The sequence below is a fragment of the Diachasma alloeum genome, unplaced genomic scaffold (assembly GCF_001412515.2).
Source record: "Diachasma alloeum isolate Michigan unplaced genomic scaffold, Dall2.0 Dall_scaffold_00299, whole genome shotgun sequence".
NCBI classification, from domain to species: Eukaryota; Metazoa; Arthropoda; class Insecta; order Hymenoptera; family Braconidae; genus Diachasma; species Diachasma alloeum.
Window position 1 is genome coordinate 389,574 of NW_021680438.1, and position 27,897 is coordinate 417,470.

Consider the following 27,897-nt stretch of genomic DNA (forward strand, 5'->3'; position numbering starts at 1 on the left):
TAACTAAATGGAGAGAAGAGGGGAAAGTGTTCTTGGATTAAGTATGAAGGGTGGGTGTGACAATATCCGCGGCTCGACAGCAATTTTCAGCGAGGCACATAAGGCCTCACTGAGTTGCAAACATCAGGAAAAAAAGGTGAAAAGTAGAAACGTGTGATTCTGATTCCACCGTCGACCGACAACTCCCAACGGCTTTTCGAGAGGTTACGCGACACCATTCGGGCAGAAAGAGGTACAGAGAATGTACAGATGGAGGTGAGGAGAGAATGAGAGAAATAGAAAAAGCCTGTGGGTGGGTGTGACGGAAAAGACGAGCATTGCCTACGTGAAAAAGACAATATCGACGGATGAAAGGGCCTGTGTCGTTCGCCGTTAGATCAAGAGAAGGAGTGAGACGGGTTGAGGGAGAAAAAGAGGAGGGAACGGGTACATAGGTGTGAACGGCAAAGAGCGATGGCGCGCGACACTGTGTGAGAAGTGAGAGCAATGATTGAAGTGCATGTACTTATGTTTGTCCTCTCGGTATTACTTACTCAACGGATTTTCAAATACCCTGGGATGGTCTTAGCGCTGTGTACAGAGATCTTCTGTTCTATTGTCGATGAGATGCTCCCTCGTGGTTTATGTGGTAAAGAGAAGTGCAGTGATGGTAATGTCTGATGTACTTCCAGATGAAGAGCAAAAATATGTTGGAGGTGCCTCGGTGAAAGGATGAGATGATTCATCCTTTTGGTTTTCTCGCTTTCGGAATTTACGCACATCAATTCGCGAGAGATTGAGGGGGTAGGATACAGAGGAATGAATGAATTCACTGAATTCGCATATATTGACACGTAGCATCGTCTTTTATTCGTCAATATCAATAATATTAGGACAATCGGGCAAGTACGAATCGTTTTTTTTTATTTGCTCCTGTCTCCTGATAAGCGGTGCATTGAATATCGCGCGATTAATCCACCGTTTCCTTAAATCATCATATTTATATTATAATTACAATATTAATCTTTATTAACACAATTAGCGACATAATGGAATTGGTTTTGTTTATCATCACCACAATCATCATCGATGGATTCATGGAGCAGCGAGAAATCTCGAGTATCGTGCGTCAAGCTCACGCTGACTCAATGCGCCAGGACGATAGAGTGATGGAAAGGGTTATTGGGATGACTGAGCTGATTGGGCTGAATTGGGTGGTGGTGGTGGAGGTGGTGGTGGTTGTGGATGTACCTGATGTGGTAGTAAGGAGTGAGCTTGCACGTGGGGTGGATGATGATGGTGATGATGATGGGAGTGATGAGGTGAGTAGAATATCGGTGGTGCTGTTGTGCAGGGAGCGCATGAGGTACCAACACCAACAGCTACACCAACCGAGTGTGAGCCAGCATTGGGCACCGGTAATTGGTTACTTTGCGTTGTCGATTGTATCGATATACCACCACCAGTATTGCTAGAATTTGTTGAATTTGGCTCGTGATAGATAATGGGCACGCGTACCAGCCGCTGTGCCGCATGCGCCATATTGGCTGCTTCCAATTCGGCTGCCAATTGACGTTTCCACTTGTTCCTTCGATTTTGAAACCATATCTTCACTTGGGTCTCAGTCAGTCTCAGTTGTCCAGCTAATGAGGCGCGTTCTGATGATGACAAGTAACGCTTACACTCAAACGTGTGCTCAAGCTGATAGACCTGAGATCTCGAGAACACCGTTCGCGTCTTTTTTTTCCTCTTGACATTGTTGTTGTCGTTGACATTGACTTGAACACTCTGACTGCCACTACCACTTCCACCGGTTGACGAGTGGCCACCACCCGGTGACTCTCCATCACCATCACCATCGGGCCCGTCGTCCACATCACCGAGATCATCGTGACCCTCGTCACCACTTGATGGACTCCTTCCACCACTGTGAAGACGATCGTCAGCGGGATTGTCGTCGTCCAATTCCTCTGTCAACAGAAGATTTACTCAAATCAGAACGATTTTGCTACTAGGTCAGAAGCCATAGGATTGTGTTTTGATACAAGTCTTCAATGCGAAAGTGCGCAATCAAAGTCGGTATTGACAGAGGATGAAAATCAGGGAAAATTGTGTGGTATCGTAAGGCCGAGTATTAACAGTAAAGGTGGTAGTGGGCAAAGCGATCGGGTAAGGCGATCGACGTTGGTTTGTCGTTGACAGAAGCCCCCAATGAAGCCATACCATCGGCTATTCCACGCTTGTATCTGTGAATGCCCCTCACCCTCGCACATAAGCTTGTCCCTCATCATTCGTCGCGCTTACACACACCAATTTATGCTTCACAGTGGCCCTTTTTGCAACACTGTCCCTCCTAAATTCTACCCCATTCTAACCATTTTGGGTTGTATCACGCACGTTAACCGCGGACACATGAAAAAAGAAGAACCCAAGGGACAGTGAGCTGGTGGAGAGCTACCCCTAAAAATTTTAATCACACCCATGTACTGGCCACACTGGTGGTTTGTTAGGAAACCAACCTCTTTCCCTCCTGTATCTATAACCCATAGAAAACCGAGAATACCCAGTGTCTGACTCGAGAACTCCTATGAACTTGGTTGAATATCCCTTTACTCCTTTCTCACTCCACCAAAAACACGAGATTTATATTTCAACAGACTCTCGGTTTTTCGAGTCCGAGAGCCATACGAATTATACCAGACGTTTTATAAAGAGACAGACTTTTGGGCTTTCAACGCAACGTTTGATGGTATTAATTTGATTTTTATCTCTGAACGAGCTTCGTGGGAGGAGCGCCATGACTCAAATCCACTGGAGAGACACCAGATGTTACTCGGGGTTTGATATTATTGCCTCCGACAATTACGATTCTGGAGATAGTGATTCAATGGCCTCGAAAACACTGATATCGTGATAATTGAAATGACACAAGTCAGTTCTACTCATCCCGTCAATACCTTAATTACACCTAACCCTGTCCAGCTCACTGATGACAATCAGATGATGATAATCGCATTAGAGGACATGAGGTTAACCGCAATATTGACACACGTTCATTAGTTCAGTGGCTCATCACTCGGTACCTCAAATGAAACATTATTACGAGTCATGCTGGTTGATGGACTGGAAAGCGAATGCTGATTAGTCGTCTACCAACCTCGTTTGAGATAGGATCCAGTGGGTGGACTGACACGGCTGAGTGACCCTACATCACTCTGGGAATGATGCTCTAAGCTCTGTAAACCGTGCGTCCATGGAAACGGCCAGCCTCCATTGCCGAGGAGTCCGCGAATGCCGTCGGCCTTTGCTGCCTCCGACTGACATCCAACCGTCGGCAGTCGCGCATGATGCGTCTGCTGTTGAAGATGATATTGTAACTGCGCCGATGATGAGAAGAAACTACCAGGTATTGGATACAACTGCGCTAATCTGAAAAAATGAGAGAATAGTTTATGAGAGATTTCAGGGAAACATGATTCATCGAATAACCGTCAATGAACAGAGTCATGACCTGTAATCTCTGCGTTAAGGTTTTGACGATTACACTCATCATCGAGAAATTATCAGATTCATCGAGAAAAAAAACAACGAAAACTTACGTAGAGAAGAAAATTTTCTTTTTTAGATATAGATTAGATCCATGGCCAATTATCGATAATATTGGACACTGACTAGAATAATCCCGATTATTGGTGATTTTTATCACAGAAATGTGGTGATAGATTTCCAAGAATTGGTTGGCTGAAGACTCTCGAACGTGCCATAAATTTCGTTAAAAATAAAATAATAAAACATGTGAAAAAACATAATTTTTCACGTTTTTTGGCATGTTTTTTGCGAATTACTAAAGAACCGCTTAGGCGATTGTTTTTATAAACTAATCAGTTCTAAGTTACACGGAGAGAAATTTTTAAAAAAAATTCTAGTGTTAGCACGGGAAGAGAGGCGCAAAGTGACCGCCAGGAAAAAATTCCAGTGCCGGCAATAGAAATTTTATTGGGGAAAACGTGAATTTGTTCTCGTATTTCTGTGAAAATTTCACAGAAATCCCCAGAAATTTTACCAGAAATACCAAGAAATTTTATCTTAACAGCCCTTGAATTTTTCACAGCCGGTGGATTGTAATTTTTTCCAGTACTCGTATTAGAATTTTCCTAGAAAATTTCTCTCCGTGTACGTGAAGATGCATCGATTGAAAGGAAGATTAATCGAATCGCTCCATTTGTCAAGGAAATGTCGTTGAACACAATTTTAACTACATACATATATACACACACATACAAACATGTCTTCAAAAATATATCAGGATGATTCTAGGGGTCATGAAACGTCGATAAATCATGGAAAGTCCACTTATGATTTTCGGGGTAATTACAATAGCTTCAAAGGGTCCGGCAGTTAATCAATTAGAGATGGCTCCCTGAAAATACATGACACTACTTTGAAAATTAGTGATAGCACCCCTAAAAATTAGTGATGATGTTACTGAAAACTTCACTCCCGGAATTTGATGAATGTAAACCCGTAATAAATGATCCTTAATAAATGAATTATTGAAATTTGCTAAAAAATACCGCGAATGTACCCATTTTTTATATTTGTACACTAAAATTTCCAAATTTTGCTATTTTTCAGCTAAAGTACATTATAAAGCGAAAAATGTATCATTTGCTTCAGATTCATTTCTTTGATTTCGGATAAAAACCTTTGAAACAAAATGTTTTTATTATTTACGCCAGGCCGTAGGTTAGCAAGAGCCCTGCTGCCAATAAAAATGCAATTTCATGAGAAAAAACTATTGAAATTAAATATTCATAAAAAATTACCGCAAAATGACTGAAATCAAAATGACGGTCAATTTCTAACTAGATAGACACGACTCACAATCAGCAATAACACTCATTTCTCATGGAGCATTAATTGGTCCTCAGAAAGTCGTTCGAAAGTCGTCAGTGTCATATATGGGACATTCCATGTCAACTCGGCCACTCCGGGTTTTTTTTTGTCTGGAAAAAATCATTTGATAGCTGCATTTTGAACTACTATATATAGATAGTATTCGTGCCAAATTTCATTGCCCTATCATTTTTTGTTCCTGAGATAATGATGACAAAACTTGGAATTTTCAAAAACACATAATTTTTAAACGGCGCATCCGATTCGGACGAATAAAAAAGAAATTTTTTTTTGTACTTTGAGAGAAAAAATACTCTCGTGCAGTGGATTAGCTTCTACACTGATTTTTCAAGGAATTTGTACGTTTTTATTTTTTTTTATCTCCAGGGCCTTCGGATATTCGATCGGAATAATTTTTTTCTGATAGAAGACGTCCATATATACGATAGTCAACAGTGGATCAGGCAATGAATTCCCGTGTTAGAGAAATTAAGCTCAAATTCCAGTCAGATTGTATCACCCAGACTTGAAACAAAAGAAGGATAAAAAAATGAATCTATCGATCGATTTCACGTTATCAGACTGTAAGCTATTAGTTGTGAGAGATGTCTCAAATGCTTCATCAACGTTTCATTACCGTACTTATTGTTGACGATGTTAATTAAATGCATCATTTATCAGTAAAGTTTGATCATTAAACTAAATTAATAAGCCATCATTGCGTGTACTCATCCCTGTTTTCTCATCTTCATTTCTGAATTGAGGTAAGAAATTTTTGACATTCATGATAGAGATATTCTCAGGCGATTTGTGGAATCAATTTGTTTGTATTCAGTAGGATGCCCCGTAGTGATAGATGTGCAAATCTGATGCAAGGCCCAGGTGAAAAAGGCCACTATGGAACCAATTTACGTCCGATTTCACGGGCAATACACTTGAAGTTCCCCTTCCTACCATCGACTGTAAACATTTGTGGCAAATGCCGAATAAAAGTGCCAACGTATGTCGTACCATCGTTTCCTCCCACTTGCATTCTGAAGAATCAAAATCTTCAAGAAGATATATTTTCCTCAGAGGTATCAAAGACTGAAGCAGAATTTGATGATTCCACCTCACATATCATTGACTGTTCAGTGAGATCAGGCCGATCTTTTCATCTTGATGATACAAGCGTTTCAAGTCATGATGGATCACATGATTCAGGCGGATTCTTCGATTTAAGTATGGATGAGGATTCAAATAGTGACCACAGTGACGATGATCCACCACCAACGAAACGGTATCGTTCTCCCAGAGAACTGGAATTAGAGGAAATGTTGAATGATTTGAAGGAAAAGTTCAACGATTTGGACTCGTACGGTGAGCGCCTGCAAATTCTAACCATTCTTCCTCGATCATGGAGTGCCCGAAAAATAGCGCTCGAATTTGGTGTTTCGAGATACATGGCGGAGAAGGCAAAAAAGTTGAGAGAATTGAAGGGAGTATTTACTTTACCAACTGCAAGGACTGGTTATCCATTACCAGCCGAAACTGTTCAAAAGGTGCGAAGTTTTTATCTAGAAAATAGTCGGGTTATGCCCGGGATGAAAGATAAGATATCGATTAAAATTAATGGAGAAAAAAGGGTAGAATAGAAGTAAATGGTACTCGAAAATTTGAAAGATCTCCATCGAGAGTACAAAGCCACTCACCCAGAGGCTGCAGTTGGTTTCAGTAAGTTTGCAGAATTAAGACCTGAGCAATGTATATTGGCGGGAGCGAGTGGCACACACGTGGTATGTGTTTGCACCTACCACCAAAATTGTAAACTGATGTTAGATGCTATCAATCTCCGGGTTCTAACGAAGGATTCACCATGTCCAATGACAGATTACAAAGATTGTCTCAGCAGAACATGTGTCAAAATCCCACGCCGGCCTGTCATTTGGATGAATGTAAGAATTGCCCTGGACTTGAGCAATTGTCATGTGAGCTAAAACGACTTCTCTCCAAAGCTGTGATTGAAAGTATCAAGTTCCGAGTGCGGCAAAGTACTGACAGGTGCACCTTGCAAACACAGATACTTCCGGTGAACGAATTCGTTGATGTACTTGCTGAACGGATGAAAGTACTAAAGCCCCACCACTTCATCGCTCTATAGAGCAATCAATTTTTGTGAAGCAACGAAGAGAAAATTTGGATAAAGGAGAAGTGCTTGTCCTCTGTGATTTTGCTGAGAATTATTGTTTTGTTGCTCAAGATGCTGGTCAATCTTTTCATTACAATAATGATCAGTGTACAGTCCACCCGGTGGTGTATTACTACCGTGACGATGATGATATCCAATATCAGAGTTTAGTCATCTTATCAGACAGTCTAGTCCATGATACTGCTGCTGTTTATTTGGTACGGAAAATTCTGATCGAGCATGTAAAGCAAAAATTGTGGTGATGTTCGAAAAATGATTTATGTAATAGACAGCGCTGCTCAGCATTACAAAAATCGTTACCAAATGGCTAATCTTTTGAATCATAAGGCTGATTTCGGCATCAACGCAGAGGCTCATTTTCACGCAACCGCACACGGCAAAGGGACATGCGATGGAGTCGGAGCAGTTTTGAAAAGAGAAGCTAAACACGAAAGCCTGCAAACAGTTGATGGTGAACCAATGCTCACACCAAATGCTCTGTTCCAATGGGCTAAGAATCATTTCACTACAATTGACGTTTTTTTCTTCACCAAAGACGGGCACGACAAAATTAAAGCAGAATTGAAACATAGATTCGATAAAGCTAAAGGAATTCCTGCCATTCAGAAGAATCATTGTTTCATTCCACGACTAGGGGGTCAATTGGTGATAAAACGCTATTCTGCCTCAGCCACTGAGGAGGTTTTTCCGAAGAAAACTCAGAGGAAACAACGTTGAGGATTCCTGTCTTATGTTATAGATGTATTGTCACCAAAAGAGTCATTTTCAATCAATTTTTCCAATTTTTTTCTACTTGATAGTGCTGAAAAGATCATTTCTGATATTGCCCATTGCATGACCTTCGAACAATTAAAAAAAGTTATTCTAGAGTGATTGTGATTGTTGAATATCATTAAAAATGTTGAAAAAACGCAAAAATTTCAGAGAAAAATTTTTTCTCTGGCGCACCGTTTCTCTCTTCTATGGTAGTGTATGTCTTTTCTATGATATATCAACCAAAAGTATTGATTGAAACATCAATTTCTTGGTAAAAAGTACGCAGCACCCCTAGAAGGCGAAAAAACACAAAAATTTCAGAAAAAAAAATTTTTCCGGCACAATTGTCATCTCTTCTATGATGGCGTATTTTTTTTACATCATATATGGACGTCCTCTATCAGAAAAAAATTATTCCGATCAAATGTCGGAAGGCCGTAGAGACGAAAAAAAATAAAAACGTAAAAATTCTTTGAAAAATCAGTGAAGAAGCTAATTCACGGCTCTGGAGTATTTTTTTCTCAAAGCACAAACAAAAACAAAATTTTTCTTTTTTTATTCGTTCAAATCGGATGCGTTGTGCAAAAACTATGAATTTTTGAAAATTCCAAGTTTTGTCATCATTATCTCAGGAAAAAAAATGATAGGGGAATGAAATTTGGCACGAATACTATCTATATATAGTAGTTCAAAATGCAACTATCAAATGATTTTTTCCAGATAAAAAAAAATCCGGGGTGGCTGAGTTGACATGGAATGTCCCATATCTAGTTAATCCATTCAATCAAACAATCAACCCTTGATAACCGACAATTCCCCCATTTCCATCAACAATATACTGGGATAACACAAAAGAAGGTATGATGTATGTGTATGAAATTATCCGTCAAAAATCCGGTCACCGTCAATCGTCGAATCATCGAAAACGACGCGCACTCGAATATATAAACCATTAATTTGTAACAAAGCACCGAGTTGTATTCGATTAAATATTCAACCCACGTCTGGTCAATACTCAATGGAGCATGCAGCGAATCGTTAACAGAGTATCCGGTTATATTTTTCAACACACATATAATCCATATTTTTGCCTCATCCCTCTCCACCCTCTCGCCAAACCCCCGGCCGTTTTGCGGAGGGTAAACTAGCGTACAATTTCAGGTGAAACGATGAAATCCTCTCCATTCCAGGTATAGCCATACCTAGCCTCTATATATATATATACAACATTCGTGATAAACCGGAGAGGAGGGATCGATCCAAAAAGCGAAACATGGAAACTTCGCACTATCGCGTATCGCCATTGACCCAACCATAGGCTATTATCTTTGGTAACACAGTGTTTATACGTCAAGCTTCTATACCACTACTGTGGCCACTTCATCCAACATACAACACTCCACCTAGGGCCAAACTCTCTAGCATCAGCTTGGGTTCACCAAAGTTTGACCCATCAGCAAAGTATACCGTTAGTTTAGGACAATAGCCTTTTTGATAGTGCACTGTTAGAAAAACAATGAGATTTCATGGACAGTTGTCCACAAATTTTCAGGACAGTGACGCTAAATGCAATTTAGGGGAACAAAAATCTTGAAATTTCAGGTTTCATTGAAAATTCAGTAAAATTCCAGAATTTTAAACGGCATAAAAACGAGAATTCCTTAATTGAGTTGAATTTTCAGTGAAATCTGAAATGTCATGATTTTTTCCCGCTAAATCGCATTCAGTGTCACTGTCCTGAAAATTCAAGAATATATTTAGCAGAATCTTCTGGTTTTTTCTTCATTTTCAGGGAAAAATAGAATGGAAATTTACAGTTCTGTTTGATGTTTCCACGAAATTCTAAATTTTCAATGACAAGATTTCCTGAAATTTCAGTGGAACTTGAAAATTCAGACGAAAATTTTTAACAGTGTGGTACGATGCCCTAATTTTTCAAAATACGTTTCAGGAGCTTCGAGTGGTATACCCAGGTAGGAGAAAATAAACAGGCCGGGCTCGGTCCAAGCACGGCGGCCAGTCGTAGGCCAGGCTCAATTAAACATTACTTAATTACATGAACATAATGTGAGTGATTGAAATACAAGTAATTCAATATTACTCCTGAGCATTCGTGACAGGTTCAAGGATGAAAAACAATCAATACCGGCATGTGACTGGCACCGGGTTGGCTACACGGAGAGAAAAATTCAATAAAATGTGTGAGTCGGAACTGAAATTGTACGAATCGCCACGTAAATTCCATGATTCGTTCCGTAAAAATTAACCACCCGTCTGATGACTCACCGCTGTGGGGACAACAAGTCGTTCCGTAATTTTTCCCCAATAATTGAAAAATTTTACGGAACGGAACGTAGAAATAACTCACCAACTTCATAAAAATTGTTGAACGTTCAAGAATTTTTTATTTTGGAGGCATAATAAGTCGGCAAGTTTCTGTAAGATTTTACTTCTTCGAGAAAAATTACGTTACAATTTCGTTCTTTGTTCGGTGATGAACCTGAGAATTCACTGAACGTTTCAGATTTCTTCTCTTCCATTCCTATAAAAATTGCCGGAAAACTCTTCCCCATTACGGATTACGTGAATTGTTCCGTAATTTTTACTGAATATTTCTCTCCGTGTGTCAAATTATTCACGATAATTATCAGGAATAACAAAAACAAAATAATTAACACTTTTTAGGATGCTTTTTATTATTAATTGTGACCTACCCATCGACGCCCTAACCACTAGCCTACCGCGCAATTCGTAAAATCTCTGCTTTAAATCGCCCATATTAATTCCACTGTTTTTTGCAACATGAACGGTTTATTATTCAGTTCATAGAGATATTAAGTGATTAAACTACAATTTAATTGGTAAAATAATTCAATAATGAATAATCAGTGATAATTATAACAATAATGATATTTTTTTCATGACGATTCTTCTTTTCTTCGTAATAATTTAGCGAATTACAGGTGATTTCAATGCCAACAATGCCACCTTGACCTTTTATCTTTACGATTCCACCCTTACCATTAAATCCTCACGGTGTTACCCTTATGATTTTCTCGCTTTTTTCCGTTATTGCGATTTAACCCTTGCAATTTCACTCTTCAGAATTCCCCCTTATGATTTCACCTCTATCATTCCATTCTCATCACTTCACCCTTGAGACTTAACCCTCACAATTACACCTACGGCTGGAGCCCGATGAAAAATTCCGGGTCACCGCTGGCTGGGGCTTGGTTATTCAGCTCCTGCATGCCAATGTTCGGCATATGGCTGGGCCAGATTTCCGGAATGCAGTGTGATTTATAGAGATACTTATATGTATATATCGGTTGATAATTTTATATCTTCGTTTGTGGGGCTGACATCAAGTGTCTCACCAACGTAAGCCCACTGAGAGAACAATTTCCTACACGGAGAGAAATTTTTTAGAAAAATTCTAGTGCTAGCATGGGAAAAAAGGCGNCCTGCCCTTCTCCCGAGATTCAAGCCCTGGTCCCCAGGGATGGCCGAACCTCGGTCCAAGCCTGGGCGCCCAGGCTTGGCAAGCCCAGGCTTGTGCCAGGCTTGGCCCGTTTCTCCAACACTGGCATTTCGTACGTGGGAAGTGACGGCTAGGAAAAAAATCCAGTGCCGGCACTAGAAATTTCATTGGGGAAAACGTGAACTTTTCCCCGTATTTCTGCGAAAATTTCACAGAAATCCCCAGCAATTTTACCAGAAATACCAAGAAATTTTACCTTAACAGCACTAGAATTTTACACAGCCGGTGGATTGTGATTTTTTCCAGTACTCGTATTAGAATTTTTCTAGAAAATTTCTCTCCGTCTAACATGTAAACCATATTTCCTTGAGAGAATTAAATTATTTTCAATAGCTTGAATTTCAGAATGTTACCGCTTCACGGAACTCGAATAAATTCTCATACATCACTGTCGTTCCGCGTTACATCATGAATATATTACATATAGAAACATTGGAAGTGCATAAGAAAAATTATGAAAACAATAAATACATGTAGATTGAAGATTCTTCTGCGCCACTTGAGTGAGTGCATTTGCGACAAAACTATAGTTCAGTACGTGAATATTTTCAAACATGAAACCTTTTTCGGGCCACGTGTGTTGAGATGCCTAAGAGAATTAAGCGATGGAAAAAAAATTACTTGTCTCATGTAAATATGTTTCAGGTATTAAAATTTATTTCCCAATGCAGTCTATATGGTGCTATTTGAGTCTAGTTTCCGTCAGGGAACTTCTACTGGTATGATAACAGCATGCCGTAATGACGACAACTGTGAGGATGCTTCGTTCGCAATTTTAAACAAAGTAGTGTTTTGGACACGGGATTTGAACCAGTCTTACCTCTATCTGAGGCCGGTGGGTGGACGATCACGCGTCCATTCTAGGAGAGGTTGATGCCACAATCAATGATTTTGGAGCAATTATACGGAAAGATGATGACATATCACTGACCCGTCATGTGACAGGTCAGTGATCGTCATGAGACGGACGGGAATGTGACACATTCTTGTTATGTGACGATATCATCATCAATTTACTATCTGACAGTTACATTACATCTAATTAGTTGTAATATAACTTGGGATTCGGAAATAGCCCAACGGTTTCGTGATGATGAGACGTTGAGTGGATTGTCAAAATCAATGTATTCAAATCGAAATGACTAACTGAAAATACGAATCATTACTAAACGTGACAAAGTATTATGGCCAAAAAATTCATGACTGTCAGTCTGAACAATTCATGACTGTCGTAACGATATATTGGCGATATAAAAACAGAAACAAACGAAAAAGTCGAAACCCAGGCAAAATAAGTGCTCAAAAAATCGTGACGAGATGCATCGATCCAATGTCTTTCGAGATAGCAACGATTTCAAAACATTTGATGTTTTTTCAGACAGTGATGATCTATCCAAAAAATTTATCGTGTATTCTCGACAACATCACTATCCCATAAGTATTTTGCTCCCGGAAAATCTTTGTTTTATGCGAAACAAGGGATAGTAGTTTTTTGTTTCGGCTGTCTAATAATCTCAAACAAGAAATGAAACAATAATAATGATATGATAGCAATCGTGTAATTTAGGGATAAAATATTTGTTGATAAATTTTGCTTTATATGAGATATTTTCATCCTGAAAAGACATCGTCTGGTGTGAATTATCCGCCTCTTGAGCCAAATATTTCATTGCTGTCGAAAGCAGAACAATTATTCACGTTTGAGACCTTCAAATTCGAACCAAACAAATTTTTTTTTTTGAAATTTTCAACTAGTGATTTTATTGGCCCAAACAAGACTTGTTTGACAACGTGTTTGTTTTTCTCCCAGTGTAGTTTGGAGAAATAGCCTTTTTAGAGGTATGCTGCCCTAATTTTTCAAAATACGCTTCAGGGGCTTTAAGTGGTATACGGTATCTTGTATCGGAAATGGTGTATTTTTTTTAACTCAGCAAATCCGACGATTGGACGCAACGATTGCCAGGAAAATGTGGGTATTAGGTAAGTAGGATAGGATCTCCGAGGCTTGCACGGAGGTGTGTTGAGGCTTCGCGAAGCCGTACAAAAATTTCCCCCAGTTTTTTTTACCTCTGCTCTTGTAACGGTGAATCGGTTGTACACTGTTTTTAGACCAGCGAGAGGAGTGATCGGTAACGAATTCTCCTTAGAAATGCATTTGTCCCGCTACCTGCTGTGGATACGTCTAGTGCTCAGTGTGATTTGATCTCATTTCGTCGCCCTACGTTTTTCCCTGCTGTTTGTCCGATGATTATCGGCTTCTCACCGAGGGTGGGCTCTGACGCCACTGTAGAAAAGGAGACAGTTTTTTTTCCTTTTCCTTTTTTTAAGGCGGAGAGTGGAATGGAAACGATCAGGAATTACGACAAGCAAACACCGGGGGGAGACACAAATTAAGAGCTTTAAAGATCCATTCTTGGGATGAATGGAGATGGAAAAATAAGTGAGAAAGAGGAAAATACGGGGTGGGGAGGGATTGAAATGGTTTAGAGGATGGTGGATGGCATGGTTTGGAGTGAGATGGCTCTGTATACTTGTGTGCAGATGCCCCGGGTGAGATAAAGGAAATCTGACAACCGTCTGTTTGTAAGCAGCCAAGAGAGACCCAAGGCAGGTACAAGGAGGTTATATACACTTCTTATTCTCTTGGCGTGCTCCTTTGCCAGCCCTAATTCCACACCCTGTCGTTGTCGTCCCCTTCTTCGATGTCTTTCTAAGGCTTTTTCGTCAAGAGGGGCTCGACGGATTCTGTCGCAATCCCTGGATCATCACACGTCACGAGATTTGAGTTTTCTTCTTCATATTTCTTCTCTCGAGGTAAATTTATCCACTCAGAGAGATCAATTAGGCGTATCTTTTGATCAGGTTACAGGGAAAATTGAGGTGATTATTTCGGTATATTCAGCCCCTGTAGATGGGTACTCCTTGAAATATGATGAAATGGTATTTTGAGTTGTGGCTCAAGTGTCTGCGTTAGAAACTTGGAGCTCTTCAGGGATTTCGTACTGCTGAGGAGAGCCCTTCTACGGCTTTTCAAGGGCCAAAGTGCTCAATCGATCCTCACTTTCTAGGGTTTTTTGTTCATACGTTATTCCAGATGCACTTGGAATAATGCAGAGGTGAGTGGTGCTTCCGATTCTCGACTCGAACCGCCAAATTGTTCTGCTTCGTCAGGTTTGACTGATGGAGTGCTGTTGTTATCTAAGACTACTATTGAATCATCCCAGTCTGCGTACTCTACACTCATTAATTGTTAACCAACTGCATAAGTGATACGCAAGCCGACAATATTTCTCTCCGATTTGCTCGCTTACCCGTCGTATCACAGCGCCGGTTGTTAACGACTGCAACTCGATACGTCAGAACAAGCGCACGTACTAAATAATATGTAGGGTAGTTTGCCGAAGGGGACGAATAGTGTTTGCTTGCATCGGTAGTTGAATCAGCGAACTAGATAGGTAGTGGGGGATGAGGAGTTTGCGGAGTGATGAAGACAAGTTTGGCGTATATAATCGAAGCCGCTGGGCGGAGCGACGGAGGAAGATTTTCCTGCATTTGCACGGGTGGCTGAAGCTGGCAATCGTGGCCGAGACGGTTTCCTCATGACAAAGGCGATTCTAAATTTATCCACTCAACTGTATTCAGTTTGTTTCCCAATTCCTTTCCCTCCTCTTTGGTTGGACTCTTTGGCAGATTGATGTAATGCAATCATTTGCTCTTCTGACACTTTAAGTGCAGAATAATTTTCTACAGTGTTTCTATTGTTAACTTGAGTCACAGTCAACTTGAGAGAACTTCAGGTTGAGGATTGAGAGATACATCTCGGCGATGCGACCAATTACATCCATTACGGCCCGTTTCATCCGGGATCCCGCAGCGCTTCCAAGACTCATCGGCAATATTGCCTGAGTGGTTTCCCTTTCAAGCCGGCTTTTGATCTGTACTCAAAAAGAGAGGGAGTAAAAAAATTTATATAAAAGGAAAGAGAGAGCAGAAAAATCATTTGCTGCTGTAATGAACAACGATTTTTCGTTGTCCAACGATCTTCTGTCTTGCTAGGGAAGAGGAGAGTTTGATCAATTATTAGCTCGGCCGTTTGCCGAGTCTAGCTGTTTTCCTGCGGGCCAGAGGGCACTTTGATCTTCGACTAAAGTTCTCTTGCGTTTTCTCCCTGCTTCAGCTTTTTTTTATCATCGTTTTTTCTTGTAATTTCCTCCGCAATCGTGAGAGTACTTCGGCAAAGTCCAGTGGATTCTCCCCAGCCATTAGGGCAGTATACCATTGCGTTTGAGAGGGAGGAAAAAGGTCGAGAAAAGAGGATATCAGAGAGAAACGGAACTTACTGGACGATAGAACTTCAATTCCAAACCCTCTGAATTATAAACAATACGCTGAGTGGCTGTATAACTCAATCCTTTATTCTCGCTTTATTCGCTGTTTCTCGGGGTTTTGGGTTTTTTATGGAGGAGTTTCTGCGGCGTTTGTCTCCATTACGCGTAGTTGACTCGGCGGTTGACACCTATAGTCTAATGCAACTGGCAAACTCGGTGATATTGAGTTCGACGGCGCTCGGAGGGGGGAGGAGGGATAAAGTGCTATTCGGTTTACAACAATGAATTTTTGGCTTTGAAAGCGCGGTGAGAAAGTTATGGGGACTTCTACTATACAGAGATTGAGGAAAAGTGATTGAGTTGCGGATTTTGTGTGCGTTTTTTATGGACGGGCACTCCACCTATGAGACTTCTCCCTCATGTGGGGTCACTCGAAAAAATATCTATTGACCTATACAGGACCATCAAATATGCACTGAGAGAAAAAAGACAAAGTTCTCAAACAAGTTCTACTTGTGCCGAGAAAATAGTTTTTCGAAAATTATCGAAAGAGGATTTTTTTGTGCCAAATATGCAGAGAGTGCGCCGAGATGAAAAATTTTTGTCAGCAAAAATAGATTTAGTAGTGCAAAAAAAATTGGATTCTCTGTACATGCAAAAAATTAATTTGGAGCTTCGGAGCTTCGTGAATCTCTGCCTACGGCCGTCATGACAAAATAGTTTTTTTCGGCCTAGTGACGAAATATACTATTCTAACACTACACGGAGAGAAATTTTCTAGAAAAATTCTAGTACAAGTACTGGAGAAAATTACAATCCACCGGCTGTGAAAAATTGTAGTGCTGTTAATGTAAAATTTCTTGGTATTTCTGGTAAAATTCCTGGGGATTTCTGTGAAATATTCACGTTTTCCTCAAAAAAATTTCTAGTGCCGGCACTGGATTTTTTCCTGGCCGTCACTTTGCGCCTCTTGTCCCGTGCTAGCACTAGAATTTTTCTAAAAAATTTCTTTCCGTGTACTCCTTCGTTATTTGATACTGGCATACGTATTTTGCTTCCGAAAAATGTGTTTTATGCGAAACAAGGGATATTAGTTTTTCGTTTCGGCTATCTAACAATCACAGACAAGAAATGAACCCTTAAATGAAACAATAATAATGATATGATAGCAATCTTGAAACTGAGGGATAAAATATTTGTTGATAAATTTTCCTCTAATATATGAGATATTTTCATCCTGAAAAGGTACCGTCTGCGGTAAATTATCCGCCTCTTGAGCCAAATATTTCGTTGCTGTCGAAAGCAGAGCAATTATTCACGTTTGCGACTTTCAAATTTGAAGCAAACAACTTCTTTTTTGGAAATTTCAACTACTGATTTTGCTGGCCCAAACAAAACTTGTTTGAGAACGTATTTGTTTTTCCCTCATTGTCGTGAGAATCTTCAAAAATCTTGAAAACTGTTTTTTCCCGTTGAATGATCTCAATGAATATTCACTGTAAAAAATTTGGTGTTAAATTGACACCGATCGGTGTCCCAATGAGTCTACATCGTTTTTGGTATGAAGTTGCGGTGTTAAAATAACACCGCACCATAGGCACCGCACTGAATGATGTCTCAAGAAGTCCACACCGGATTTTTTACTGTACAGGATTTGATGGAAAATATCAGAAAATTGGAGGATTATCGTCTTCCTGCCGCTAATAAATTTGCAATTCTATTAAATTTTCAGGGACATGGAAAATCCATGATGTTTTTCCGCCCAAATCGAATTCAATATCGCATTTCTGAAAATTACTACTATATTAACTGTCAGATGATTTCAAGGTCAGATCAGTGTTACCAGATCGTGACGTCACCCCATTTAAAATTGTACAGGTTTTGGCTATAAATCGCCAAAATCTGGCAACCCTGGGTCAGATGAAACAGATGATTTCAAGGCAATAAGTATATTTCGATACGAGTGCGTAATAGTATATTTCTAACCTAGGGAGGGAAAATAAAGAATCCTCAGCCGCCAGTGCAATTACCAGCCCAGCCGAAGGCGAGGTTGGTAAGCACCCGGCTGAGGGTCCTTTATTTTACCTCCCGTGGTTAGAACGCGATTTTCCGTCTCGGCGTAGGCGTAAAGTCAGAGTTCCCTCCCGCGAAGCGGGAGGGAAATGTAACTTTGCGCCCGCCGGGACGGAAAAGTGTTTTTTCCACAGGTTCAGTAGAAAAAACGTTACAATATAGTAGAATTTTTCTGAATGAAAAAAAATTAATTTGTTGCATCAGCTTACCAGAAAAATCAACTTTCATGGGAATTTTCGCTCCGTGTAAAGTCGAAAATATGAGGAAAAATGGGAAATAATTCTTGAACGAATTTGACTGAAATAAAAATTGGTATGATTCACATTAAAAATTGATTGATTCCCCGATGAATAGAACTCGAGACTCTTTTTTAATTTCAATCCTAATCTTGGACGGGATTAACTAGTCATCACAATAGTGAAGCTTATTCCCCGCCATAGATTCAATACATCCACTGTGACATCGGGTATCCTCCCCGTATTTCGATACATCTCTCATGGCTCATCGAAACATTTCAGTTCATCGGCCGAACGATCATCCACAATGGACTTTATCATGCGGCTTCACTGCGGTTCCTCTCCTTTTCATGTGCTGCTGCACGACTCAATCCAACACTAATTAACGAATCATTCATTTGGGCCGGGCTGTAATTAACGCAAGCGAGTCTCTATCGTTAGGATTAGCGAGTGAATCTCTCTTTCACTGATCTGGGTGACATGTACCGCTCTTGCACCGTCAACTGGTATAATAGTGATAGACTCTCTCGCGGCTGAATACCCCGAGAATAATGGATTTCATTGAATCGTTGTTCAATAATCCCTCCTGGCTAGTATCCTAAAAACTTGATTGGAAAATTGCATCAATCATTGAATTATTTCGATGACAATATTCACGTGATTGGGATGCTATTTGACAATAAATATAAATCCCATTTATCGAATACAAACGATGGAAAAATATTCGAGTTGATACTTCTTTTACTTCCAACATACACGGTGAAAAAAGTTCCAGAAAAATTACCGAACGAGTCAAGTAATCGTGGAGGGAACTCCATTTTCAGTACTTTTTCACGCTAAATAGGGGAAAAGGTGCGAGATTTATAGTACATTTTCCCGGACCAACAATGTTAAATTTACTGAACGTGACGATGATTTGTACCGAAACTATAAAATTTACCATGCATTCCATCAAAAATTGTCCCAGTGAAAGTGAATAATTGCTCCAATTCTATATTCTGTTGGAAATTTCTTGAAATTTCAGTCACAGCGTCATCTGAATTTTCAATGTAGTGAATTTGCATTCAATTTCAAATGAAAACGTTCACTAAATAACTCATTCATCGTGAAAATTGAAAAAAATTGGGTTTTTTATGTTAAACTAATCATTGATTTGTCAATGAATGCTTGAATTTCCAAACTCATCGTGAAATTTCCCCAGAATTTTCCTTATTTTTATGAATTTTTACAGAATAATTGAACTGAAAAATCAAGTTATTTATTGATTTCCAGATCATTTGAATCGAAAATGAATGGAATATTTGATTTTTCATTGACAAGATTTCCTTAAATTTCAGTGGAACTTGAAGGCGATATAAATTTCCGGAATTCATACATCTATGATCTAGAACTTCATGGCACATCAATTGAACTTCAAAACGAATGCGCACTCGTTATAGTTAATAAAAAAAATTAAACGCGTCGGTCATAACATTTGGTAAAATATCAATTTTTTTACATGTACTATGCACCATGTATTTTACGTGCATCTTTTGGATGAATAGATAGACAAAACACAACAAAACTCAACTCAATTTTTATGAAAACCATCATTGTAATGAAAGTCTCAATTTTACCTCGCAGACCCTTAGTAATAAACTAACTTATTTCAAGTTTCTAACTTGTTATTTGGAAAAAGAACAATAACTTCTAATCAAACATTCGTGTTTCACATTAGGAATCGCACTGTTAGAAAAAAATTCAATTTCATGGACAGTTGACTACTAATTTTCAGGATAGTGACACTGAATACGATTTAGGGAAAAAAAAAATGAAATTTAAGGTTTCACTAAAAATTCAGTAAAATTCCAGAATTTTAAACAACATAAAGACGTGAATTCCTGAATTTATTTGAATTTCCAATCCAATATGAATATTCAGTGCAACATTAGATCGAATTTTCAGTGAAATCGGAAATTCCATGTTTTTCTCTTAATTCGCATTCAGTGTGACTGTCCTGAAAATTTCAGAATATATTTACCGGAATTTTTCGGTTTCCTATTTATTTTCAGAGAAACAAGGATCTGAAATTTACAGTTCTTTTCGATTTTTCCACGAAATTCTAAATTTTCGATGACAAAATTCCTTCAAATTGCAGTGGTAATTAAATTAGACGAAAATTTCCAAAAAATGTAAAAATTCTTAACAGTGCGTAGTCAAATGATCATGAAAAATGGAAATCGTCCAGTATTTTGTACGAAGAATATCAAATCAAAATACTTTCCCCTCAGAGTCCAAGTGAAGTGGGAGATACGTAATTCTCGGAATATTATTCTCCTACAGTGTGGTATCTTGTACGAAGATTGAACTGTATTCATTGAAGCAATTCCCGGAAACATCTAATCAACAATGAAAAATTCGATAAAGTATGGGGATGGCGAGATTTTCGCTAAAACTCAATTCTTGCTTGTAAAAAAAGTTGCTAAATTGAGCAAAGTCCTTGGCTAACCTTAAGGCGAAAATTGACCAAATATTTCGAATCGGGTTATGCCAAAAAATATGGAGAGCATCAATCGATCTTTTCCCACACGGGGAGAAATTTTTTAGAAAAATTCTAGTACGAGTACGGGAAATAATTACAATCAACCGGCTGTGAAAAATTCTGGTGCTGTTAAGGTAAAATTTCTGGGGATTTCTGTGAAATTTTCGCAGAAATACGGGGAAAAATTCACGTTTTCCCCAATAAAATTTCTAGCGCCGGCACTGGAATTTATTCCTGGCTGTCACTAGCATTAGAATTTTTCCAAAAAATTTCTCTCCGTGCACACTGAGAGAAAAACAAACACGTTGTCAAACAAGTCTTGTTTGGGCTAACAAAATCGCTAGTTGAAAGTTGCCAAAAAAGAATTTGTTTGGTTCGAATTTGAAAGTCTCAAACATGAATAATTGTTCTGCTTTCGACAGCAACGAAATATTTGCCTCAAGAGGCGGATAATTCACACCAGACGGTGTCTTTTCAGGATGAAAATATCTCATATAGAGGAAAATTTATCAACAAATATTTTATCCCCAAGTTATCATATCATCATTATTGTTTCATTTAAGGGTTTATTTGTTGTCTGTGATTATTAGACAGCTGAAACGAAAAACTATTATCCCTTGTTCCGAATAAAACAAAGATTTTTCGGGAGCAAAATACGTATGGGAGTATCGAATAACGAAGGCGTAGTGCTAGAACTGACATTTTTTACGTCTACAGAGAATGCATTTTTGTTTGAACCACTAAATCTATTTTTAACACTAAATTTATTTTTCATTCTCTCTGCATGTTTGGTACAAAAAAATCCTTTTTTGATCATTTTCAAAAAACGCTTTCTTGGCACAAATAAGACTTGTTTGAGAACTTTGTCGTTTTTCTCTCAGTGCACGATAAATAGAAATATTTGAGCCCTTCAACTGTGTTTTCATAATTGAATTGGACATGGTATTGAATGGAATCTAGAATAGATTGAGAATTCAGAGCAATAGTCACCCGAAATTTCGTAATCTTCAATAATTTTTTTATTGATATTAACGTGGCAATAAGAATCCCATTGGCAATTGCACAAATTTGTTGATTTGTTTACAACAGCGCACGGAAATTTCATATAAATTTCAATTTCTACACTTGAAGTTTCAAGATTAATTTTCCAACAATGCAATATGATATCAAGGGTGGCTGGATGGCGATGTGTATCTAGACAACTTTGTGAAGCACCCGGCGAATTTAATAATAAATCAGCAAGAAGTTGCATACTTCCTTCCTTGCGGAGAGGATGTAAGGGGCTCTGCTGAAACAAATGGACAGATCTTGCCGTGATGAGAGTTGGGGAACGCCTCACATATAAGGAATATTGCTGCCAAGCACCAGGATGGTGTAGTAGTTTTGGTCCTCGGGGGAGTCTTATGGCTCCTTAACCTATGCCATGTGAGCGCCCCACTCGCTCTTCCATCCATTATGTACGTCCACTCCTAATTGATTCTCTCTTTTAACCCCTCGTACTCTCTGTAACCGACTCAGCGCTCCCCAATTTTTCAGAAAATCTTCTCAAGTTTATCAAAGACGCCGAAAAGTCTATTGAAAGATAATCCGATGATTTTTGAGGGGAAAATGTAACTTGAGGAAGTGATTGGAGAAAATTGCGAGGATCGGGTTTCGAGATTGAACATCAGAAAGTTAGTTTCAGATAAATTGTTAATTCAGTGAAAATTCCCAAATTGAAGATATCGTCCGCAATTCAAAAGTAATTCTTTTTTCTTTTAGGAACTTGAAGGTAGAGATCGGCATCAATCATTAGATTATTAATATTACGAGAAGATGAACCTAAAAATAATTAAGGTTTCTTCATCTTCATTGAAATTGGGAAAATAATGAAATAATTGATAGTCTAAATTATTCAATTGACTTTGAATTAAATAATTGATAATATGGAATTGTCAATCTTGCGAACTCAATTATTGATTGATAAAATAATTTGGAATTTGCATGTTCAATTGATGATATAATAAATTCAGTAGTGAAGCGGTAAACCGATTTGAGTCGTTTTTAACTATTGGTCAGTTTTTAATAAATATCTCGCAATATAGGGCAGATAGCAAAATTTTCATCAAAATATTTTTTGTAGAGCGAACTGAGAGCTGTGAAAAAGTTGATTACGAAAATTTCGGTATCTCCCTTAGATTCGGAGATATACCTCAAAAACTCAGTTTGAAGAACACGTTAAATCGACTTTAACAGATTTACCGCTTTGCTACTGAATTTAATAACTAAAAAATTGCTGAGTAATCTTAATCAATTGACTAATTCAAAATTCAACTTTATTTAAAATTCATGATCATGCCGATGTCTGCTTGAAAGGTTGCAAATTACGTCATTGCAGAGATGAAGACATTTAATTCTGAACTGAAAGAAGAAGACTTATTTGGTCACAATAGCTGCTGGCGCATAATAGTTATCGATTCTACGCAATAAAAAGCCCTTCATCGGTATCTGGAAAGCTGTTGAGGAATAATTAGCTACCTTCTTCAATTTTTTAGAAGGAAAGTTTTGTGTTTCTTATTAATGAAGAAAAATTTATTGAAATGTAGAACTCTGTTCCTTGAAATAAAATGATTCTTCTCAAATATAGAACGATTCTCTCCGCTGTTCTCAAACAGTCAGTGATTTTTTTTCGTTCAATAGTTTCCGAGATATCAAACAAATCGATTCGATCAAATTGCAAGTTTTCGGGCTTATCATGAGACCTATTCATGGTCTTTTTGTTTAATCCCGCATGAATTGTCCTAGACTTTCTAATAACGCCATTCGGAACCTTTCATGTCATTATTTCCCCCAAATCAATAAGTATAACAGTGTTCTTGATAAGAGGAATATTGTGTTTGTAAATGAAGAAAAATTCCTTAGACTTTTAATACTTCTTCACTGGGAAAAAAAATTACTTTTGCCAAGGAATCATTTTCTTGGGAGAAGAATTTATTTTTTTAGGAGCTTATTTCTCTAGGCCAGTCATTCCCAGGTGGCCCATGTCCATCTTCAAACATTACAATTATGTTGAATAATGAGATGATTATGCTACATATGACCTTGAATGAACACGCTTTATTATTTTTCAATTTTTTCAAATTTGAGATTTTTTAACGTATAATAATTTGAAATAATTTCAAAGGTTAATAATTGCCAATGGAGTTCATTCAAGGTCATATGTAATATAATCATTCCATAATTCAACATAATTGTAATATTTAGAGATGGACTTGGACTCCTTGATAATGACTGACCTGGAGAAATACACTCCTAAAAAAATAAATTCTTCTCCCAAGAAAATGATTCCTCGGCAAAAGTAATTTTCGGTTCTCAGTGGTGGATTAAACATAATAACATATAACATATAACAAAGACAGAAATTTCCCAAAATTTTATTATTGAAAATTACCGAATTGATAAAAAAACAGAAACTGTAAATTCCATCAAATTTTCAGTAGTAATACTCCGAGATCTTCAAAAGTATCGCATATTTCCGGAAAGCTTCGTTGCAAACAAATGAAGATGTCAATTGACGATTGGATAAATAATTCGAAAATTCATAAACGAATTTCAGATTAACCAAATAATCGTCAATCTTGCGAACTCAGTTTTCGTAGTTTGGAGAGAAATTTGACGGAAATTTTGGATTAATTGTAGAAATCGAGTGGTAACCGACGTCGGTGGCCGAAGCGGCTAGGTGTGAGCCTAGTGTGGAAAAGGTTGTGAGTTCGATTCCCCGTGGAACCGAGTTTTTCAACCGGAGGCTCCGGCGAGCGGAAGGTCGCTAATATAGTGACCGCCTGTACCGGCATGGGTTTTCTGTGGTTTCCCATGCTACTCCTATGTTCTATAGGAGTGCGAATGCGGTGCAGTGTAGAATCCACAGCCGCATGCATAGGGTTGGATAGGGCCGATTAGCCAATCAGAGGGCAGAAAGGGCCGAAATATTGAAAAAAAAAAAAAAGTCGAGTGGTATTCGGAGAATAATTTCTGGATTACGGATCTGGCTAAGCAGAGGGCAGTATTACAATATTTTACCGTTATTTGATTAAGGCCCGGTTGCACCAGCTCCGGGTAACGAAAACGTCTGATAAGAAAAAGAGTAAATTTGGATGTTCGATGGATTATTTTACCCGGGAGAGTATCTGAAATTTATCCCAGGGACAAAAAATAAAATTGAATCTGAAGGTTGAAGCAGTGTTAATTCAAATGGGGCTACATGATAAATAAAAAATTATTCTTCGCGTCAAATATTGAAAAATGATGACCCCTAAAGGAAATATGCACGGAAAATTATCAAAAACTAGGAGGAAATCACCACTTATATCCCAAGTTGGGTGTAGTTCACAGCATCGAATACTATACTGAGAAAACAATTTCTAATATCTGAAACGTATTCACTTGAGACAAGTAACTCGTCTTCAATCACTTAATTCTCCCATGCATCTTAACTCACTTGGCTCGAGAAAGGTCTCATGCTTTAAAATATTCCTGTACTCAAGTTTGATTTTAATGCGTTGAAGAATCGTTAATTTTCCAATATTTATTGTTTTTATGGTTTGTTATGCACTTCCAATATTGTGATATGTAATATATTCGTGATGTAACGCGGAAAGATAGTGATAAATGAGAATTTATTCGAGTTCCATGAAGCGCAACCATTCTGAAATTTAAGCCATTGAAAATAATTTCCTTCTATCAAGTAAATACGGTCTACACATTAGGAAATTTTTCTCTCAGTGTACTCTCTGATTGGCCAGAATCCGATGACCAGAAATTATCACTGTGATTGAAAATTTTATAATTTTTCTCGCTAAATTGAAGTCAATCGCATTCTCTCGGCAAAATCACTAGTAAACTGTTTATGAAATGTCAATTTTCTTCCAATACTGAATGTGATTCCGGATGAAAAAATTTCATAGAAATACAGCGAATTTGCTAGCCAATTCTATTGGATTTCTATTAAATTTTCTATTAGTTTTTGCCAGGTTTTCCATTGAAATGTTCAATAGAAAATAATTTACAGGAAAAGTTAACAGAAGTGGATTTTTCTATACAGCTTACTATATTGAGATATTTTCTATAGAATCACCTCGGCTCAAATTTCTAGATTTTTTGTTTGATATTCTCCATGAAAAGAAAAGAAAAATCGAACGAAGAAAACTTGGAAAAATATCTCGATAGAATAAGGTATGCAAAAATCGAATTCTATTGACCTTTTCTATCAAATAATTTCCGATCGAACATTTCAATAGAATTGGTCAAAAGCTAATAGAAAACTTTCTATTCTGCACTGAGAGAAAAATATAATTCTTCTGACTAGCTTCCATCACCATCGAATTATAGTCAAAAAGTCCTCAACAATTTTTCATGGGTTACGGTAACTATGGCCGAAGTAATTACTACAATGGAATGTAGTCATTGCAACTATTTTATAGTTCTCCTCACGATAGATTTGTCATGGTTACTTTTGAACTTTGTTTAGTTTAACTGCATTTTGATTTGCAAAAATTACGCTTGTGAAGTTACTATAATGTTATGTGCCGCATAAAAAAAAAATCGTATCGTTCACCAAAATGCCTCAACTATTTTCTTATTGTAAATCGAACTTCAGATTTTTCTCTCAGTGTGTTTTCTATTCTATTCTACTCTTTCTAAATGGCAATCCAATAGAATTGTCTAGCGACTTTGCTAGATTTTTCCATTAAATTTTTTCCTGCGTGATTCTCAAGAACGAAAAAAAATCATTATCGAATGTTTCCTCCCCGGAGTAACCACTCCCTCCCTTTTGCATCAAAGATAACGAAATTCAACCCCCAATAATCAAAGTGACCCCGCTGGAACTTAATAAAATGGTAAACGGGTGGAAAACAAGCAATTTGGCGGGGCATCACCCAAGGGTGCGTCCCATCGGGAGGGGAACCAAATGACAAATCTGATAAAATCATCTGCAACCCTCGAGCACCAACATCGCTATGTTTCAGGGGTGTTATCCCGCTGACATCCTGCGGCTCGCATCATCCAGGACATCTTGTGTCCTCACGCAGCCTAAATACCCCCAATCACCCATTCTCCCCCGAAAGCGGTAAGTAACGAAAGTAAGAGAAGAGGGTGGTAGCCACGGTTGTTATTAAATGAGACAGCCTAATAGGGCCATTACCAGTACTCTCAGCCCCCCCTGGTCCACTCCACTATAATATAATCCTTACCGCACGCGCCATCCCCGCATCGCTGTCCCTGCACGCCCCCTCTTCAACCTTTTCTTCTCTTCATCGAGTAACTAATGCAGTCCATACAAGTTTGGATAGGTATATCGAGATACATCTTGCACACGCGCCCACGTACGAGATCACACGAAAGATAATGCGGCATATTGGGTTAAACTTAATGACGGTAGACTCCTTTTTGCGGGCGGAAAAAGGCCTGATGGGTCATTGTGTTGAAAGCTTTTTGGCTGACGCCGGAATTTTGGTTGGTTAAGCATGTTTGGAAATATTTGTGGATTTTGGGGATTAGAATGAATACGTGGGACTATTCAGAGTGTTTCAAACATTCTTTCAACAGCACCAGCAGCTTCTTCTGATTGCACTATTAATTCAATGTTCTTGTTCATCTTAATGAGAGTTTTAGAATAGAAATTGAAGCATTGCCAAAAATGTGCACATGATGCTCTGAATGTTTGACCACACGTCTTCAAATCCTGAGATAGATTTTCGTCAATTGTTGACACAAAAACGAGGGCCTTGCTAATGAGATAACAACCAATTTCTAATTGACAGAGAAAACCCAAATGAACAGCACCACCAATCTTACCTAGCTAACAACGCCTGATGTCCCATCAACGAATTAACAGGATCTCCAGCCTGTGCAAAACCAGCTGGAGGACTAGTAGCACTCGTTGCCCAAGGAATTGCACCGGGATTACCCCTCGTCTCATTACCCCGACTAATAGGTGACCTCTGTCCCCCCGGAAGTATCAACGAAGTAGGCGATATCATTCTGCTCTCCGACGGCGACGAACTATGCGACATACCAAGTCTCTGCGACGTTGTCGCTGCTGGTGGTGATGCCCTGTCACCATCGGACTGTCGTTCAATCGACACAGCGGCAGTCGCATCGGCTGTCGGTGATTCCGGTCTACCCAGTATACTCGATATACTGAATGACGTGTACTGGGGATTGCAGGCTGGTCTCAGCGCAGCTTTTCCAACGTCAAAACTGAACGGATGGCTGCCAATACCACATCCAGCTTTACCATTACTCCTCTCCTGCAGCAACATGTCCGCCGGTGTTGAGCTACTTCTTGATCCTTCGAGATCCTCAGCTGATACCACCTCAATATCAGTCTCAGCCGACAT

The 27,897-nt window shown here is 38.7% G+C and overlaps 1 protein-coding gene across 1 annotated transcript; it reads right to left on the reverse strand.

Annotated features, from left to right (window-relative positions):
* Nucleotides 1-849: 849 nt before the first annotated feature.
* LOC107039386 (homeobox protein Hmx) lies at nt 850-27,897 on the reverse strand. The gene is made up of 3 exons (XM_015258964.1): nt 27,353-27,897; nt 3,137-3,408; nt 850-1,949 (listed from the first exon to the last, which is right to left on the reverse strand). The coding sequence occupies exons 1-3, from the start codon at nt 27,895-27,897 to the stop codon at nt 1,159-1,161; spliced, it is 1,608 nt and encodes a 535-aa protein (XP_015114450.1). The 3' UTR covers nt 850-1,158.

What these genes read in the sequence shown, in the direction of transcription:
- LOC107039386 (XM_015258964.1), bottom strand. Translation starts at nt 27,897, where the DNA reads ATGTCGGCTGAGACTGATATTGAGGTGGTATCAGCTGAGGATCTCGAA. An exon ending in CATCAGGCGTTGTTAGCTAG is followed by an intron (nt 3,409 to 27,352) that starts GTAAGATTGGTG and finishes TCATTTTTTCAG; the next exon opens with ATTAGCGCAGTTGTATCCAA. An exon ending in TGGATCCTATCTCAAACGAG is followed by an intron (nt 1,950 to 3,136) that starts GTTGGTAGACGA and finishes TTCTGTTGACAG; the next exon opens with AGGAATTGGACGACGACAAT.